Source organism: Rhinolophus sinicus, linkage group LG03, assembly GCF_036562045.2.
Source record: "Rhinolophus sinicus isolate RSC01 linkage group LG03, ASM3656204v1, whole genome shotgun sequence".
Taxonomy (NCBI): domain Eukaryota; kingdom Metazoa; phylum Chordata; class Mammalia; order Chiroptera; family Rhinolophidae; genus Rhinolophus; species Rhinolophus sinicus.
The window spans coordinates 159,924,359-159,943,900 of record NC_133753.1 but is presented as its reverse complement, the minus strand read 5'-3'; the positions used below and the strand labels follow the sequence as shown (position 1 = coordinate 159,943,900).

The window sequence follows — 19,542 nt, the reverse complement described above, 5'->3', positions numbered from 1 at the left end:
GGCAACGCGGACTTACGGTATCCATGGTTACAGATCCCGCTGAATCCAGGCTCCAGGCTCTTTATGTTGCGCATGCGCACACTGCTGCTACAGCCGCCCGGCGCCTTCTGTTTCGAAGAGGAAGCCCCTCCCCCGTCTTCCTTCCACTGCCCTATCGCAGTCTTCCTTTGCCTAGTCCACGCGCTGTGGGAGCCTGTGACGCGATATTTGCGCGACCGCGTCGTTTGGAGCTGCGACGCTGAACATGGCGCGTTCCTAGAAGCCGATCTCGGCATCAGTAGGCGGCGGCGTGTGGACTGGAAGCGTGGGGTGCGGGACCAACCGACGCCGCTCGGTGTTGGGGAGTGGAAGCCAGAGAGCCGGACTCTTCCAGATTGAACTCAGCGGTGAGGCCCCCGCCCGAGAGGCCCAGAGCACGCAGGATGGAAGGGAGGAGTGGGTTGGGCTGCTGAGACCCGTGAGACGAGGGAGGAACGTGGGGCTACCGGCAGATCAGGGATAGCAGTGGGGCGGCGAGGGCGGCCTGCACGCTTGTCTCCCTGCGTAACCCTAGGTCCCCCTGGGAGCTCGGGGCTGTCCGGGTCAGACGGCAGAGGGAAGCATGGTCACGGAGGAATCGGGGTACTGGGAGGCAGACACGGGGTGGCAGAATGAGTAGAGCGTAGGGTGCCCATCCTGGCTGCTATTGCGGGCCAGAGTGGTGCCCTTGAGGGACAGGTGGTGCAGATTTTGAGAGATCTTGGTCATCTTTAGTATAAAGCCACTGTATGTTGTTACTGCACACACGACACTGCTGCTACTAGCAATACTGGGGAAGCTTTAATGAAATATTAGATCCTCGCTTACCTTTAATGAACAAGTGACGGAAGTTACACATTTTCTGGGAGGACCCGATTGCTGAGGTATGGCCGCCAATGCTCAAGCCCGGCGAGTTCTGCAGCTTTATATTTGGGGGTATTTGTGATTCAGCAAAACGATTTGAGGCCCATCGCATTTGTCATTTTTCTTTAGGCTTTTGTCTTATGGTGGTGATTGAGGGAAGTATTATTTCAAAGTGACTTGACAAAAACAGCTAGGACTGGTAAATTGCCTCCTGGTGCCAAGATGGCAATTGACATGTCCTCTCCTCCCCCTCCACCCAGTTTAAAGGAGCTCAGTAGTCGTGCGGTAGTGTCCTTGAGATGTGGTTATTCTTCAGAAGGGAGTAAGGAAGAGCATTTTACCGGCCATAATTTTTTTTTGGATAGGGAATTAACTCCTTCATTTTCATGTTATTTCAAACTTCTCAGTTCAGTATAGAGGTTTCAGGTTAAGGATGAGTGACTCTAATATAAGACATCCATTGCATGACACTTTTTCTTACATCTTTCATCACTGAGGAAGATTTCTGGGAAATCAGAATGAAAATCTCTCCCTGTTGGTTGTGGTAGGATTGTGGAATTTTTTTCCTCCTGTAACCTAGCACAGGGAATAGTAGAAACAGTTTAATTATAGCAAAGCTGTGTGGCAGTATGTTATATAGCCCTAGGGCAGCTGGACTACTCTGTCCTGGTTACACTTCCTAAAGCAGAAGAGAATTGTCACCACGAACGAATTTAATTGTGGTAATATAAATATGTGAAGATTATTTGGTAATTAACATAAAAATCTTTAGATTTTGTGACATTGTGAATGTTTTTTGCATTCAGATCAAACCAGTGTGCAAAAGATAGGCTGAGATACTAAAGATTTTTCCAGAGATAAGTGTATGTTTTTCCAGAAAGAAAAATATTCATGTTTTGGGAGATAATATGTTTGATTAGATAGAGTTTAACCTTTGTGTTGTATGTATGTATATGTGTCTGTATATGTATTTAATCTTGGGCTTCTAATTTCGTGTTATTGCTGGTACTTATTCATTTCTTTTTCTATCTGTACCAAATGTGGACTCTCAGTTAATATCAGATTGTTTATGGAAATGGCAAGACATACTTAGTACAGGTGCGAGTCTGGAGTGTCTTTGTTTGGTTTTCTAAATACCGAGCTGATTACAGATAAACTGAGAATTATATAAGCTTTGTAGCGCTTGAACTGGATCAATGTTCTACACCCTTGCTACTCAAAATGTGGTATATGGCATCACAGAGAGTTTATTAGAAATGTACAATCTCAGCCTTAACCCCAGATGTACTGAATCAGAATCTGCATTTTAACACGCTCTCCAGATAATACGAATGTGCGTTAAAGCTTGAGATGCACTACGTTGCTTGGTAAAGAAGACTGAGCTCATGCACAAACCTGTATAAAAATTGTAGCATCATTTATTTTAATCTGAGGTGATCTTACGCTGATTATGGAGTCTGATATATCTGGTTGAAGAAACAAAGGCCCAGCAATGGTCAGTGACTTACATAAGGTCATGCATTTCTAGATTTATAACTCAGGTTCTGACTCATTCCAGTGCTTTTCTTTTGCTAGTTACTGCCAGAGTTCACCTTATTAAAACTGAATTAAAGCCTTCATGAATGACAGCTAGGTATTTATTTAACAAGAGACATTTATTGAGTAATGGACAAGCAGCCCAAAAATCATTTGTATCTGTTGTAACTACTTCTGTTTCCCATGGTGGTTATTAACCCACTACCTCCTTCCTTATTTACTCTTTCCTGGATAATATTGCTTTCTACTTCACAGAAGAAATGAAATACGAGTACATTGGTGACAGCTTCGTAGCCTTTTGCCTTCTTTCACGTGCAAACATGTCTACCTCTATTTGTTCATCTCTAATTGTGCTCTGAATGTTTTCTCCCGAGGAACAATTTTTCTCGGTATATTAGTTTGCTATGGCTGCCATAACAAAATACTTCAGACTGAGTGACTTAAACAATATAATTTTTTTTCTTACAGTTTGGGATGCTGGAAGTCCAAGATGAAGAATTGGTTTCCTCAGGCCTTTTTCCATGACTTACAGATAACCACCATCTTTTTCCTCTTTACATGGTCATACTTTTGTGCACTAGGACCTTTGGTATCTCTTTTCCACGTTAGAACACCAGTCGTATTGGATGATGGCCTCATTTTAACTTAATTGCTTCTTCACAAATCTTATCTTTGATACTGAGGATACTGGTGGTGAGGACTCCCAACGTATGAATTTGTGGGGGACACAGTTCAGTCTGTAACACTTCTTATCCCTTTTTTACTCTCGACTGACACTAACTTGTCAGGATTTAAACACCCATTTTAAATACACTCTCCTCACTCTAGATTCACCTTCCGGTTCATCTGTAATCATTTCTTTTTCTTTCTTTTTTTTTTTTAAAAAAACTTTTATTTATTTTAAGTTTGTTTTTCCAAGACCCATCAGCTCCAAGTCAAGTAGTTGTTTCAGTCTAGTTGTGGAGGGCGCAGCTCACACTGGCCCATGTGGGGATCGAACTGGCAACCCTGGTGTTACGAGCATCGCACTGTAACCAACTGAGCTCACCGGCAGCCCTTGTAATCATTTCTTAAGTTTCTCGCAACAGTTGTCTACATTACATTTTCTCCACCTCCTTATTACTTGTTGTTGTTTTTTTTAACAATATATTGAAGTCTGGCAATCCACTGCAGTCACTGAATTTCACGGGGTGATGGTCACCATTGATCTCTTTGTCATGCAATGTAATGGAATCTTTTAAATCATTTGACATTTTGGCTAGTCGTCCTCCTTGAAATTCTCTTATGCTTCTGTAACACTGTAGCCTCATTTCCCTCCTATGTCTTGGCCAGTCTTTCCTTGGTTTATTTTTCTCTCTTCTCTGACCATCTGGATATTTGTTTCACTCTGGGGTACTATCTTCTGCTCTCTTCTGCCTTTGCCTACTTTCATTGAATGGTCTCATCCCTGAGGACTTCAACTGCTTTCTCTAATTTGATGGCTCCCAAATCTCTGCCTCTTTAGTACAGATCACTCTTCAACTCTGACATGTTGCTGTTGTCTTAAGACGCCTTAAACTCAAGGGAAAAATTCTATATCTCACCCTTTCTGAAGTTGCTTCTCTTCCTTCTGTGATCCTGCAGGCACCTCTCAGTTGGAGATGCCCAGAATCTTAACTCTTACTACCCTTAGGTGCTGCTCTCTCACCACTGAACTAATTAGTTACCAAATCTTGTTGTACCTATTTCATCAACTCTTTTCCGTGGCTACTCCCATGGTTCAGATTATCATTATTATCTGGACCTTTGTGTAAACCTGAATAATTCCCTTCCCTCCGAGAATGCATACCATCCCCCTCTACCCTTCCTTTTTCTGTAGGCAGATTGCGGTGTGATTCTGCAGTCCTTCATGCACTTTCAGATTAAAATCCAAACTACCAAGCCTAGGAAATACAGACCTTAGTGATTTGGGCCTTGCTTGCTTTTTGCTTCCACCTTCTGCTGTTTCCTGCCTCACATGCTTCTGTTGTGCTGAAGTATTTTCAGTTCTTCAAAAGTGTTGGGATGCTTTTTAAAATTGAGAAACACTTGTATGTTGTGTGTCTTCTGCCTAGAATTTACCCCTCACCTGTCTGACAGGCACCCATAGTGTACTCCTCTGGATAACTCCTACTCAGCACAAGCGCTACCTTGTTTGTTCCCTCCTGGGAAGCCTTCCCCTACCTCCCTATGGTGTTAGGCCTCTTACATTCTTTCATAACAGCTCATCACAGCGCTTATACTATATTGTAATTGTTTTTTGTTTTTCCTCTCTAGACCTGAATGTAGAGACTCTCTTATTTATCTCTCAGAGCACTGCCTGGCCTGTACAAGCCGCTTCATTGTTGAAGACTCAATACAAGTTGAATCACCAGAGAATTGAAAAAATGTGGAATGTTATATAATCTAGATGTTGGACCGAGTAGGCTTGAAAAGTCAGAGAATTGGGTTCATTTTTGTGACTTTACACAACTATAAGCAGAGATTGGGATTTCGTTGTTGAATTCATTTATTTAGCAAATATTCACTTTTCCTACTGTTCTGGATTCTGGCAATATACCTAGAACAAATCGAAGTCCCTGGTCTCTGGACCTTAAATTTTAATGGAGAGTCTGGACAATAAACACATATATATTAGAATGTCAGATAGTTGAAAGTATTATGCATAACAATTAAGACTTTCCAGACCAGAGATTCTGGGTTGGGGGTTGGCTACTTTAGGTTGGGCGTCAGGCAAGACTTACTTGATTAGTTGATGACGTGAGCAGAGACTGGATCGGGGTTACAGAACAAGACATGCAACGTTCCAGAGGCAAGTTTCCAGCCAGAAGGAACAAATACAAGGTCAGGACAAGATACATTTTATGTGTCTGTTCCACTAACGATGGACAGCATGTTTTCTCCAACACTGTCTTACTATAGATTGACACCTTTTCCTTGTCTGCTTGTATGCCTGTGCAGGAGTTTCCTGGTTATAGCACCAAGTGTGAAGCTGCTGGGTCAAGGCAATAACCTAGTCATAGGTCTCTCTGTCTCTGTCTCGCTCTCTCTCCCTCTCTCCCTGCCCCCCTGCCTCACACACACATGCACACACAGTCTCATTAACAATGGCAAGATCATTTTCCAAAGTGGTTGTAACAATATATACTACTAGCAGCTATGAATAAGAGTTTCTATTTCCATACATTCTTGCCAGCACTGGATATTTCCGGACTTTGTAGTTTTTGCCAATCTGGGGATTATAAAGTAATTTCCTAATGTTTTAAAAATTCCTGATAACCAGTGACATAGTATCTCTTCTCATATTTATTAACCATTTGGCTTTTTCCATCTATGCATTGTCTGTCTATATTCTTTGTCCAGTTTTCTTGCTTTGTTGATTCAAAAGGATTCCTTGTATATTCTGTATAATAATCCTTGGACTGTTTCAGTCATTTAAAATCCTCCTAATCTTTACCTTGTTAACTTTATGTATGGTGTTTTCATTGACTCCATTAATTTTGGCCTTTAGTTTTGATGTATAATTTATCAGGAAGATAAGCTATAGTCTTCATGTTGTATATGGTTCTCAGGTCTAAAGCTGAAAAAAACAAACAAATGCCAAAATAGTTTGATTTCATTTGCGGTATCAATTGACAGCATTGTGCTCAAAAAGAAAAAAAAAAAAGTGTAGCCCAAAGTTTTGTATTGGGTTGGGATAGGACATTTGAATTTTAGGTTCCAGAGATGATACTGATGAGCCTGTGATCTTAGAGAAGTCAGAGTTTATTTCCTTAACCTCTTTGGGACACAGTTTCTTGGTCAATAAAACAAAATGCTTAAATTAGATATACTTATTGTTTAGAACAGATATAGATGGCTCCATGGTGATAGGAAAGTTATTTTAATGATTCAAAACATTTTAATGATAAAGTGTATAATAGTTCCTAAGTGTGAGGGCATTACTGGGCATATCGCCTATGCGTGGGTGAATTTCACTTTTAATGAATGAATTTTTAAAAATGCAGTGACTCCTTAGGCTAAACTCTCAAAACGAGAATGAGATTCTTCTAAGAATAATAGACAGTGATGTCCTAGACCCGTAATTGGAAACTATCGATCAAAGGTGTATATAGTTGACGAAGACTAATGATCCCTTAACACTTAGCAAAAGGTTTTCACTAAATTTAAATCTGATCGGTTATAGTCTGTTAAATTTAGGCAGGTGCTATTAATCCAGTTCAAAGAACAATAGCTCGAAATCAAGCTTACTGCTTTTCCTTCCTATTTCTTTGTTTTACATCAGAGAAGGAATTTTAAAACCAATAAGCATAATTGTTGTTCTTAGTAGTTTTTATACAGATGTGTATTTTTTTGTTTCGGCCAAAGGAATATCAAAGAGGTGCATGGTGACACTAGTTGGGGACTCACCGCTGACCTTGTCTTGGTGTGGGGGGTCACTATTGTTTAGGATAAGCTCCTTCACTTCCTGTAGGAGGTGTTCAGGCGTGGGATACTCTCATGTATACCAAACAGGCAAGAGAAGTACTGCAGTTTGTCATTGCCATTTCTCTCAAATCTCCAAGTGAGGCACAAATGCGTGGGTTTATTGGACGGCACTTCTCTCACAGTGCCTCCTGGCTCTGTATAATGCCTTCTTACATGGGGTATATAATTTACCCCACTAGAGTACGAGCATACTTGTTCTATTGTAGCTCGCTTTATTGTGCTTCACAGATGTTGCGTTTTTTCACACACTGAAGGCAAGACCTTCCCCTAGCAAAAAGATTACAACTCACTCTATTGTTGTGATCTAGAACCAAGCCTGCAGTATCTCCGAGATCTGACTGCATACTCTTCGCAAGGGCAGGGATACTTTTTGTATTTTTAGTTCATTGATGTATCTCAGGTGCCTAGAATGATATCTGACATTTGTAGGTGTTCAATAACTATTTATTGAATGAATAAAGGTAGAAAAGTCTAATGATAAACCAAATAAATGTCAGAAAGCTGATTGGAGAGCACAAGATGGGAACAAAGGGTGTTAGCTATTCCCAGTGAAAAGTAGTGTTAAATTTTGTTGGCTCGATGTGCCCCATTTCAGCAGAGGAAGATAATGAATGGACTGTTCACTAATTTATTCCTTCATTTTTTTTCAGCCATTCAGCATACTGTTTACTCTTGTAGTATCTTGTGTAGATATTTCTTTCTTTACTATGATATAATTCCAGAAAGGTACTTGTTTTTTGACTTCTTTCTGTTTTACCTTTTCTAAAAGTCAGCTTTCCACTCTTCAAAATCACAATCACATTATTACTTTCTTTAGTTCGTCGAACATTTACTGAGCATTTGCTATATCCCTGACACTACCAGGTGCTGGCATATGTAGATGAATAAGATTAGAATTCTTGCCTCTAAGCAGCCCATGATTTGGTAGATGAGATGCAAGTTAACAAGGAAATCGATGTGACACGTGTGCACTGTGTAGAATGGTCGTGGGGAGGAAGGGGCCCTTACTATCTACTGCAGTCACAGATTTCCAGGGTCCATGTCAGCCATGAATAGCTACTTTAGTGATCTCTGTGTCATGACCCATTAGCTGCCATTTAAAAAGACTTACACAAAAGCAGACAGAAGTGTATAATGAACCCAGTCTACCCACCACCCAGTTCTAACAATTACCGGCTCATTATCACTCTTATTTTATCTTACCTCCACCTACTTGCCCCCAAACTACCATTGGCGTGCAAACTAGAAGCTTGCTCAGATTCAGGTTTAACTTTTATTTTTCTGGCAAGCTGCTTTAATTTAAGATTTTGGCTCCTGAAAATAATAAAATGGTTCTTTATCTTTAAGCTTTCTAATATGGTAACTTTTCTATTTTGCTTATCTTTGAACTCTTCTTTGGTCTTCACAGAAGTTTGTTTCTTTCTTGTCTTGGACACATTATCTCTCTCTAGTTCGCTTTTGACTTCAGGCAGTTTAGCAATTTTGTAATATTTCCTATCCATGATTCCCGAAGAATGTGTTTTCTGCCTCCTCTTCTTTTTGTAGACTTGGGTTGTAGATTATGATTCGACTTAAATGTGGAATATGGTGATGCTTTTGTCATCAGATAATTTCAGCTCTTTATTCCTCATATTACTTTGCTTGTTCTTGTTCCACAGTTTCTGAGTCTCCTTTATGTTAAAACATAGCTTACATTTTCTTAAATTCTGTCATGTTTACTTTGTGTAAAGCTCAAAACATGCATGTCTTCACCTCTCATTTTCTTTTGATAGAGAGTATTTTTAATGATGCAGCATCTAACTACAGAAGTAGAGATAGTGCTGTAAGGAAGCTTTTTGGGTGTCCTGTTTGCTTCATGGTCAGGTTTTCATTTTCATATTTTGAATCCCATCTTTTTTGTAGTACATTATTCTGTAGGCTCCCATTCATTACTTTCTCCCAGGAGCTTTCTTCTCTGCATGTATTGACCGAAGTTCTTGAACCCTGAAAACCCTTGCTGTGTTTCCAGATGGTTGTCCTGGCCAAGAGGTCACTGAGAATTCCAACATCTTCCTCTTTCTGTCTTGAGGGGAAAAGGATGCTTGGAACACTCTTTGGGGTGTAGCACTTCTTACCATCAGGTGGCACTGCAGATTACTCTGTGTTTACATCTTTAGGAATGTTAGCTTTAGCAGTTGTTATCTGGTGAAGAAACAAATTGATGTGGAAACAGTCATGGAGAAGACTTCGAAATGAAATTAAAGACAATATATTGCTAACAAATGCAAACGTATTTTCCTTTTATGCAATGAAAGTGTACTGTATATAATACGTGATGCTTAAAAGAAAGTAAATAATGAATTAGAACTTTTGGGTTAGTTTTATTTTTCTTAGATTATTAAATAGATTTAAAACTATTGTTTTTATAAACACCAAATAGTAAGAATATTACGTACTTTGTAAAACATGACTATTTGCAGTTAAAATTGCTGTTAGATTACAAGACTCAGAGTCCCCTGAGAGGGGAAGATTGTTTTTTGGTAAACATTGCGATCACAAATCTAGGCAATATGACAGAACTGTTGCTTATCAACTCTTGTTACTGAAGACCAAGTTTGTAAGCTTTCTCTACTCAACTTTTATTAAGATAGTGCAGTTGATGACCACATTATCTACTTAAATGTGTGATATTTAATATAGTGCTGTGATTTTTTGGTATGTGCTTGACAAGAGAAATACATGATAATTTCAAGCTTTCAAGAAGTTGAGATGTTTTAGGAGTTGGGAAGAGAAATGAAGCAAATTTTCCCATGGAAATCGAGAACAGATATAAAGCGAAAATTCTTGGCCTTTTTAAAAATGTTTTCTCATCATAAAGGTACGATACGATGTCTGACAGTTATGTTTGCGAACTTGTTGCTATGATATTGCTCACCTTTTTTGATATCAGAGGGGATTATTCATTATGAATTTGTACCAACTGGGCAAACAGTTAACCAAGTTTACTATTTGGAAATGCTGAAAAGGTGTGTGAAAAAGTTAGACGACCTGAACTTTTTGCCAACAATTCATGGCTCTTGCATCACGACAATGCACCATCTCACACGGCACTGTCTGTGAGGGAGTTTTTAGCCAGTAAACAAATAACTGTATTGGAACACCCTCCCTACTCACTTGATATGGCCCCCAATGACTTCCTTCTTTACCTGAAGATAAAGGAAATATTGAAAGGAAGACATTTTGATGACATTCAGGACATCAAGGGTAATACGACAACTCTGCTGGCCATTCCAGAAAAAGAATTCCCGAATTGCTTTGAAGGGTGGACTAGGCACTGGGGAATACATCGAAGGTGACCATAGTGATATTCAGCAATGAGGTATGTAGCACTTTTTCTAGGATCCGTTTGCCGATGTAATTGTCAGACCTCGTATGTAGACTGTAATAATCCTCGTAACCCCTGGGGCTACCTAAACACAACTACTGTTTATAATCTGTTGTTTCCCACTTGTCTTTTGTTCTTAGGTATTTTTATATTTCTGTAGTTTCACACATATTTTTTATTTGACAATATAGATAGCCCTCTAATTACAAAACAGACTAAGAATATTTTTAAGTCCTGATTGGTTTAAGAGGATTTAAGCTTATAGCTTCTATTACCAAGTGGGAGTTTGTAGGTCGTTTGAAGAGGGTAAGGGGGATCAAATATATGGTGATGGAAGGAGAACTGACTCTGGGTGGTGAACACACAATGGGATTTATAGATGATGTAATACAGAATTATACACCTGAAATCTATGTAATTTTACTAACAATTGTCACCCCAATAAATTAAAAAAAAAAAAAAAAAAGAAACCCTTGAGTAGATGTGGTATTTAAGGAGTAAAGAAAAGAAAGCAAGGAAATAACTCCTCCTTGTTATATATGTTTTATTGCATATTTTTTATTTCCAAATAGATCAACCTTTGACAGTCTGCTTGAAGTCTCATAGGGATCTCGTAGGGAATGCTTCAGCAGCCCTGGTGGTTCTTTAAATGAAGGGTATTTGGAGATATGTGGGAGCATCTTTAGCCAAAACAATCCCTAGGAAGTGTTATTTACATATAGTATGCAAGGATGTTGAACAACCTATAATGTCCCAACACCCACATGACCTCTGTTGAGAAACTGAAATGAATCCAAACTGTACTGTATGGATTTGAAAGGGACTGGAATCTTTGGAACCTTCTTGGCTTATGTCCCAAGTCTTATCTTTAATCTTGCTCTGATTTCTTTGACAAATGCTCTTCCGTGCTCTGAATTAACATCAGTTACTGTGGTTGATACTCTAGCCACGTTTTTCATTTCTTCAGTCACTTTTCCTTGTCTCTTGCCAACTTTGACATTTACGTAGTCAAAGCACTTAAAAAGGTAAGAGCTTTATTAAGATATAATGCACAGACCATACAATTCATTTACTGAAAGTATACAATTCAGTTTTTAGTACATTCACAGAGTTATGCAACTACCACTTTTCATTATCCCATTTTCGTCATCCCAAATAGAAACCACGTTCCCATCAGCAGTAACTCCACATTTTCCCCTGGTCCCCTAGTTCTAGGCAGTCACTTTTGTACTTTTTATAAATTCTGTACATTTCATAAAAATGGAATCGTACAACCATGGTCTTTTGTGACTGCCTTCCTGCACTTAGCATAATGTTTTCAAGGTTCATTTACGTTATAGCATATATGAAAAAGGATTTCATTTCTTTTTACTCTTTTCATGTTGATATCCAGTTGTTCTAACACCATTTGTTGAAAAGACTGTGCTTTCTTTCTCCATTGAATTGTCCTGGTGCCCTTATTGAAAATCAGTTGACCTTAGATGTAAGGGTTTGTTTCTGGACTTTCAGATCTGTTTCATTGACTTATATATCTATCCTTAAGCCAGTCACCAACCCTGTCTTGATTATTGTAGCTGCGTCGCAAGTTTTGAAATCAGAAAATGTGAGTGAATTTCCTATTTCTGTTTTTGCTTGTGATCAGAGAACATATTTGCGTGATTTCAGTCCTTTTAAATTTGTTGACGGTTATTTTGTGGCCTAGCAGATGGTCTGTCCTGGAGAATGTTCCATATACACTTCATGTATACTCAAGAAGAGTGTATGCATTCGTCTGTTGTTGCGTGGAATGTTCTGTAAATGTCTGTTAGGTCTAGTTTGTATATAATGTCGTTCAAGACTTATTTCTTGGTTGGTCTTCTTCCTAGTTCTACCTATTATTATTATTATTATTTTCTATCTATTTTTTGTTCTACCTATTAAGGTAGAGTATTGAAATCTCCAGTTGTTACTTTTCCTGGTGTGGAACCTCTACCCTCTGAGCAGGCTCGGGTAGCCCTGAATAGGCCCACTATTCCTGGCCTCATGCTTGGTGTAGAGCATCTGCATCTTGAATGGTGCCTTGGTGGAAGAACAGAGCCCTAGACCTCTCAGCTGTGCTTGCCTGGAATGCAGCTGCAACACGTAGCTGGGCTGGATGAGAAATGCTGGCTGCTTGCCCTTCTTGGGGTGAACCTGTAGCCATAAATTAGGAGCATTGGTGAGAAAAAGCCGCATGTTCCTGGCTGTATCTGCCTGGAGTAGAGCTTCTGTCACACTGTGGGGCAGGATGGCTCCAATGCCACAGATTCTTGCTGTTCTTACCCAGATTTACTAGTATTTCTTGCATAAAGTTTTCCCCATTCGCCATATGTTATTAACCACACTTTTCAGAGACTTTAAAAGGTTGCTTTTTATAATTTTTACTGGTCATGGTAGGTTCACTGAGGAGAGGATCTGTGTAGCTCTTCTTGTCACCATTCGAGAAGTGCTGTGGAAAAGAGACTATTTCTATTTCTTTTAAACTGGAAGTTGGGTCTAGAGTCTTCATTAGATTAAGGCTGATCATTTTTGGTGTGTCAGAGGTGAGGTTGCATACTTTTTATTGCATCACATCAGGAGGCACCTAAGGTTAAGTTGTGCAGCTGTTCATGATACTAAGTTTGCTTTCTTGATTGAAGGTTTGTTTCTTTATTGTACTTAGCTAGTAGTCTGTGGGATTTTACTTGGACACACTGGGACTATTCTGTTCCCCAATAGCTCCTCTTTCTTTTTTTTTTCCTTTCCCTTCCGTTCTTCCGCCTGCTCCCCTCCCCCTTACCTTAGTCCCCCCTCCTAGGTTGGTGCAAAAATAATTGCAGTTTAAAAGGTTAAAAATAATTGCAAAAACCAAAATTACTTTTGCACCAACCTAATACAGTGCGTGACATGTAACATGCTCAGGTAATGGCTGTTTTGTGAAAATTTTTATTTTTATTTTAGCTGGCTTGAATTGAATTACAGGAATTTTAAGTAAGTGTGGGTGGTACATAGAAAGACAGAAATCCAGCTGAAACATGAAGGAGTCGGTGAATGAAGTATCAGAGTAATCAGAATATTGAAATCTTTTCTCCAATTATGTTTCTGTTAATTTTTCATGTGTGATGTACATTTCAGTATGTTACTTTCTCATCGCCAGGTTTCCATGGATCTCAATAGTGCCAGCACTGTTGTTCTCCAGGTCTTAACGCAGGCCACCAGTCAGGATACCGCTGTGTTAAAACCAGCTGAGGAGCAGTTGAAACAATGGGAGACACAGCCAGGTTTCTATTCAGTGTTGCTGGTAAGTTCTAAATAGTTCACCATTATTTTTAACATGAGATACCATTGCTGTATTCATTGTTTTAAAAACCTACTTGAATTGGTGGTTTACCTAATGAAACGGATCCAAATATTTGGCTGCCATTGCACTGCCGTTTACTAATTCAGGGCATGGCTCTTTGAGGGTGTTTGTTACGGGTGATAAATAACCGAGCAGGATATTGGTTGTATCTGCTCAGAAGGCTACGTTGTGCTGATTGTCTGTTGTAGCCTGTGAATGCTGTCCTAAGAGTGTAGGGAGGACTTGCCTTCATCCGTGCCCAGTTCATTGGTGTCGTCGGAATTGTTCAGGTCTCCCCGCTGCAGCGGCAGAGGCAGGTCTACCTTGCTCGCTGTGTTTCACTTGAAAACATTGCCTTCTTTTCCAAAGGAAATTTTTTATTTTCTTGGTGTATCTGCATTTTTCCTGGGTGTTATGAGAAATTGCATAATAATTTAATTAACAATATATGTATGCTTTAGCGTTTGGTTAGTTAATCAAAATTGTTTTCTCAATGCCAGAATGAAAGAATATCTTTTTGTGTTAAGGGCCGTCCTTATTCTTCTGAAAATTGCAGAACTCTGATTAGTATTTGAGATACAGTTTTTGGGAAGGGCCTGTGAGGCTACCGATTGGATCAAAAACTGTTTGTGACTGGGTCACAACAGACAAATTCAGAGCAACACTGTTTACTGTATCTTGTAAAATAGAAAACTATAGCAATGGACATGCATATTTTGACTTTATGGCTAAAATATTTGAGTTGTTTGTTAAATTTAAGAAGATAGTAGTCATGACTGTAAGGGAAATAAAATGTCCATAAGTCATACTTGGTACTCTGAAAGTAACATGAAAGTTGGCTGTTTTGGGCTCAGTAACAAAAAGGTAAGAAAGAGATTGATTTTTTTAAAGATGTTCAAATCTTATTTTTATGTAGATAATCATGTTTGTAAATGTTGTGCACAGTATAAATCTTTAGAAAATCTGAGTGTCTTTACTCTTTATATGCTTATTTAAATGAATATACTCTATATTTAGCCTTGTGTTTTTTCATGCCAAATGGAATTTCTTCTTTTAGTTTCTGTTGCACCTTAAAAATACCAATAGGCTTTCTTGATTAACTGTTGACTTTTTGTGTAACATATAAATTATTAAGTGCCTGAACCTTTTGTTTCTATTTTTACTAGTTACACTTTTTTTCTTAGAGGGGTAGTAAAATTTCTTTTAGATGGAATAGATTATATATAACAGATTAAGAACTGCTGAGTTTAACTTAATTCTTCCTTTTCCCCTGTACTCACTCACTATCTTGGCACACTTAGTCTGTTTTAGCCTTAGCTGTTCATTGTAGATTAGAGATTCCTAAATTTTGTTTGTGTTCCAGTCCTATTATTCAAAACATGTGTGGAATACTCCTCCTTGGATTGACATCTGCAGCTTGAACTTTTCTTGGTTCTCTATGTGTAGCTGAGATAGGCTTAGATACACCAACTTACGCAGCTTTCCCATATTACTTCCATTCACTCACTCATTTGCTCAATAGATACTTACAAAGGTTCTATTACGCTGGACTGCTAGACTCTAGGCATAAGACATGATTCAAAATCTAGTGTGGAAGGTAGACATGTAAAGTGTTAACATCGAATGTGATTAATGTGGTGAGAGAAGTCCATTCTTTCTTTTGCAAAGGAGACTCAAAATGAGGGACTCTGACTCAGTTGTCATGGATACTAAGGAATAAATGAGCATTACCCAACTATCTTTGTAATCTTTGTGTGTGTTTGTGCAAATGATTTTAGAAAAATTGGAAATTATGGTATGCGTACCTGTTTTCAGTACTTAACATAATATTTTCCTATTATTATGGAAATATTTATATATATATAGGAAATAATATTTCCTATTAATATGTAATTTCCTAAAATTACACTTCCACAGTGTAATTTTTGGTTTTGAGCTTTTCCCACACAAGGTTGTGTTTAAGAGGTTAGTTCTAGGGATTTGAGCTGTGTTTGGGCTGAGGTGGAGTGCAATTCTAGTCAGTTAACATATTCCTTAACATATTCCTACATTTTTCCTATGCCTCCACTATTCTAGACAAGTTTTTTTACAAAGAAATAATACACTTTAATTCTTAATGTTTGTGATATTTTAAATTACAGTGGAAATACTAGTTTTACTAGTCTTGTTATTTGCATGTACATTTATAACTCACTTATAAACTTTTGATAATAATTTAAATAAATTTTTTGATAAAAAATTAAAGGTCACAGAGAATAGTTATTTTCTCCTCGATTATTAAGATCTTGTTACATGGTTTAGCTTGCACAGTCATTTTTACAGTCTTCCACTACTTTAGCAAGGACTACCTGTATTTGGATTAACACAGTGAGTAAATTTTTTGAGTAATGGTTAATTTTGAGTTGAAATTATTCACATCACATCTGCCTTCATGTAACTTAAAAGTGTTCTGCTGTGAAACTTATTTGTAAGCATACTTGTTTTGATAAGGAGAATACTTTGAAGTAGTCTATCATACATGATTAATAACCCAGGGGCTTTACTCCTTAGAATCTTTGAATCTATGCTTTGGTGGGTCTACTTTTTCAATTTTAATTTAGAAGGTGTTTATTTTAATTTCGTGTGTGTGTAGTTGTGATATATAATTAGGTTTATTTTGTTTTACGCTTAGTAGGGAAATTCTCAATTTCGGCTTCAAAGTAGAATAGTGTAATGAATCTCCTTCTCATATCCATTACTCAGCATAAACAATTAACAGTCTCCTGAGCAGGTTTGCTTTCTTATATGAGTTGTAGAGCTATCAATATTTAGAAAATAACATGATGTATGGAGGGACAAAATTTAAATGAAACATACATTTAAAAATCTATCTATATTTTAATGTAGGTATGTTAATTATACTTTTAACTTATTACATGTTCATTCTAATACTTTGTTTTCTATTTACAGAATATTTTCACAAACCATGCTCTGGATATAAATGTAAGGTGGCTTGCTGTGCTATATTTTAAAAATGGAATTGATCGTTACTGGAGACGAGTAGCACCTCAGTAAGTTCCATCGCTCTCCTTCTCCCAGTGTAATCCTTCCCAAATTCAGGGAGGTACTAGAATGTACCTTTTAAATTCTTTTTTGCATTTTATTTTAATTATATTTATTGAGGTAACAGTAGTAAAATTACATAGGTTTCAAGTGTACATTTCTATAATACATCATCTGTATATCACATTGTGAGCTCATCACCGGGAGTCAGTTCTTCCATCTGTTCTTATCACTACCTGTTCGTTCTTTATGTAAAAGAATGTGTTTCTCTTCAGTAGCACATACACTAAAATTGGAACAATACAGAGAGGATTAGCATGGTCCCTGTGCTAGGATGATACGGGAATTGGTGGTGTTTCATACTTAAAAGAAAATAAAGTGTCTTAACTATTAAAGTAGAAAAATGTTCTCCATAGTTAATTACAAATCAATATCCATATTACTGCTTTTCTCCCTGAGTTTTTATTTGGGAGAGGGAAGGTATGGATTTCTGGTTGGCCTATTTTCTAAGATCTCTAGTTTTATGGGCACAAAACAAATGCTGAGTGAATGAGTCATGTCGAAAAAGTCTTTCTTTTTTTTTTCTTTTTTTAAAGAAGTGTGCAGTTAGGATTTTGGAAAAAAATTATTGAAAAAGAAATCCCAGGTCATTTCTGAGCTAGCTGGAAATTTCAGAGTCTTCTGCATAATTTCCTTTGTGGTGGGAATGGGATAGTATACCTTTGTGATCTCATCAGATTCAGTTGTAACTCTGTAGGTGGTTAAGTGAACAGATTTCTCTTAATTAATTATATGTTAAGTAATTGACGGAAAGGCAGTGCAGATACAACTCTGGGGATTCCTTTGATAGCAAAAAGTGAAGCTTGCTGAAGAAGTAACATAGTCTTTGTTCTCCAGTAGATGGCACTATAGCTCTTTACGTTCTTATATTCATAAGGCTGTTAACAAAACAAAATAAAAAAACTTGTTTGAGTACTTCAAAGTGCATATAAAATATGCCCTTGAATAATATTGGAAGCAACTAGAATAGTTTACGGCTGCACTTAAGATACTGCAGTAAACCCTTCTCTTATTTTAAAATTATTCATAATTTTGAGAGAAATGAAGTATTTGGAAACAGTGCAGCAACACAAGCTTCTGCTGCTATGTCCAATTAAATTTTAGATGTTTCCTAAAATTTATTTTTTACTGGTTATATAAAGCATATGGTTATAAATGACTATAAAAAGTCATTTGTAATGACTGGAAGGGAGAGTAAATTATGATTAAATATTTCAGATTTTACTTTCACAAAAAGAATTAGGAACTGAAATTTAGTTGAAACGTAAAAAGTTACTGAAGTCATTATGTGATATTAGTTAGTTAAATCCCAAGCTATCTCTTTTAATGTATATTGAGATACGAACTGTAAAGGAGATCAATGTACTTAGGGAACTAGGGTGTTAAGAGTGTGCTTAAAACGGGAGCAAGGGAGCAAAGATTAGTAATCAAACTCATGTTTCAATTTGACACTGAAAAGTCTGCTTGTTTGTATTCTTACCTTAGTTTCATGTTATATAGCTCCTATTCTTACACTGTTTTCATGGCAATAGGAGTAATTTAAGCTTGTGTATCATTATTATATACAATGTACCTTTAACTGGGTCCTAATTAATTAGATATTATCCAACTTCTGCTTGGTATATAGTGTGAATTCATTTAATGATAGCATGTGCATAAAATTAAAGGTGGAATGTTAACTATTGGAGAATTGCCAAAGTTTTCTGCATGTTAATGACTTGTTTTCTGTAATATGTATTTTTTTTTTATATGGTCGGTTCCTCTCTCTAATCTGGTAGCTAATCATAATCATATTATAGTAATTCAAATGATGAAAACTGTTGAACCTGGCTCCTTGGCATAAAAGAAAACTTGAATTTCAAGCTTGAAGCAAAACATTATAGGAGAAAACATTTCAGGTGTTTGATGATAGAAGAGAGCTATTCAAGTTGGAAACTACAGCAGAGTTATGAAAGGATTAGAGATCATTTATAACGGGAAATCATAGACTTTCATGGGGCTTTGACTCTTTTCACCCAAATGTTTTCCTTAATCTTGTTTTCTCATTTGTGTACTAACCTTGAGCAAGTCACTATTAAGGTTTAAAAACTTTTGTTGAAGTGTAATATGTAATATACTTAAAAAATGCACTGATGGGTACAATCTGAATGTTTTTATTGTGAACACACCCATGTTACTACCACTTGGAACCAGCTAGAACATTGCTAGCCTCCCAGAAGCCTCCCTCCGGCCCCCTCACCGTCCCCTATCCCACTCTCTCCCCGCAAGTAAGTATCAGCTCTGATATCTGTCACCATAGATTAGTTTTCCCTGTTTCTGAGCTTCATACAAATGGAAATCATAGAGTATGTTCTCTTTCGTGTCTGGCTTTTATTCAGTATTATCATTGTGAGATTTATCAATGTATTTTCATGGAGCAGTAGCTCACTCTTTTATGTAGGAGTATAGCATTCCATTTTGGGGACATACCACAATTATGTATTTGTTCTGCTGTTGATGGGCATTAAGGTTGTTGCTAGTTATTAACTATTAAAATAATGCTTCCTTGAAAACTCTTTTGCACGTCTTCTTGCAAATAAGTGTGCATTTTATTGTCATTTATGGTCAGATGTATGTTCAGTTCAACTTTAATAGATGCCATGAAATATTTTTCCAAATAGGTTGTACCAATTTACGCTCTCATCAGCAGCATATGAGTGTTGGCATTTACTCCACACTCTCATCAGCATCTGGTCTAATCTGTCTTCATTTTAGTCATGCTGGTGCGCTTGGTAATTTTTGCATTTTCCTGATGACAAATGAGTACCTTTTTCAT

General features: G+C 37.6%; 1 protein-coding gene and 1 non-coding gene across 4 annotated transcripts in view; both read left to right on the top strand.

The window, feature by feature from the left end:
• Positions 1-222: 222 nt before the first annotated feature.
• The window catches only part of IPO11 (importin 11), a 157,878-nt gene continuing 138,558 nt past the window's right edge, over positions 223-19,542 (top strand). The window contains exons 1-3 of one of the 3 annotated variants that reach the window (XM_019743722.2): positions 223-386; positions 13,443-13,586; positions 16,575-16,675. In XM_019743722.2, coding sequence (XP_019599281.1) covers positions 13,449-13,586; positions 16,575-16,675 — 239 coding nt within the window. In that variant the 5' untranslated portion in view covers positions 223-386; positions 13,443-13,448. Of the gene's footprint in view, positions 387-882; positions 903-13,442; positions 13,587-16,574; positions 16,676-19,542 lie in introns of those variants that run through there. The other 2 variants (XM_019743732.2, XM_074328906.1) reach the window with 2 other exon arrangements.
• LOC141570833 (U6 spliceosomal RNA) lies at positions 16,929-17,034 on the top strand. The gene has a single exon (XR_012495285.1). It is a non-coding gene; the product is annotated as a U6 spliceosomal RNA (small nuclear RNA).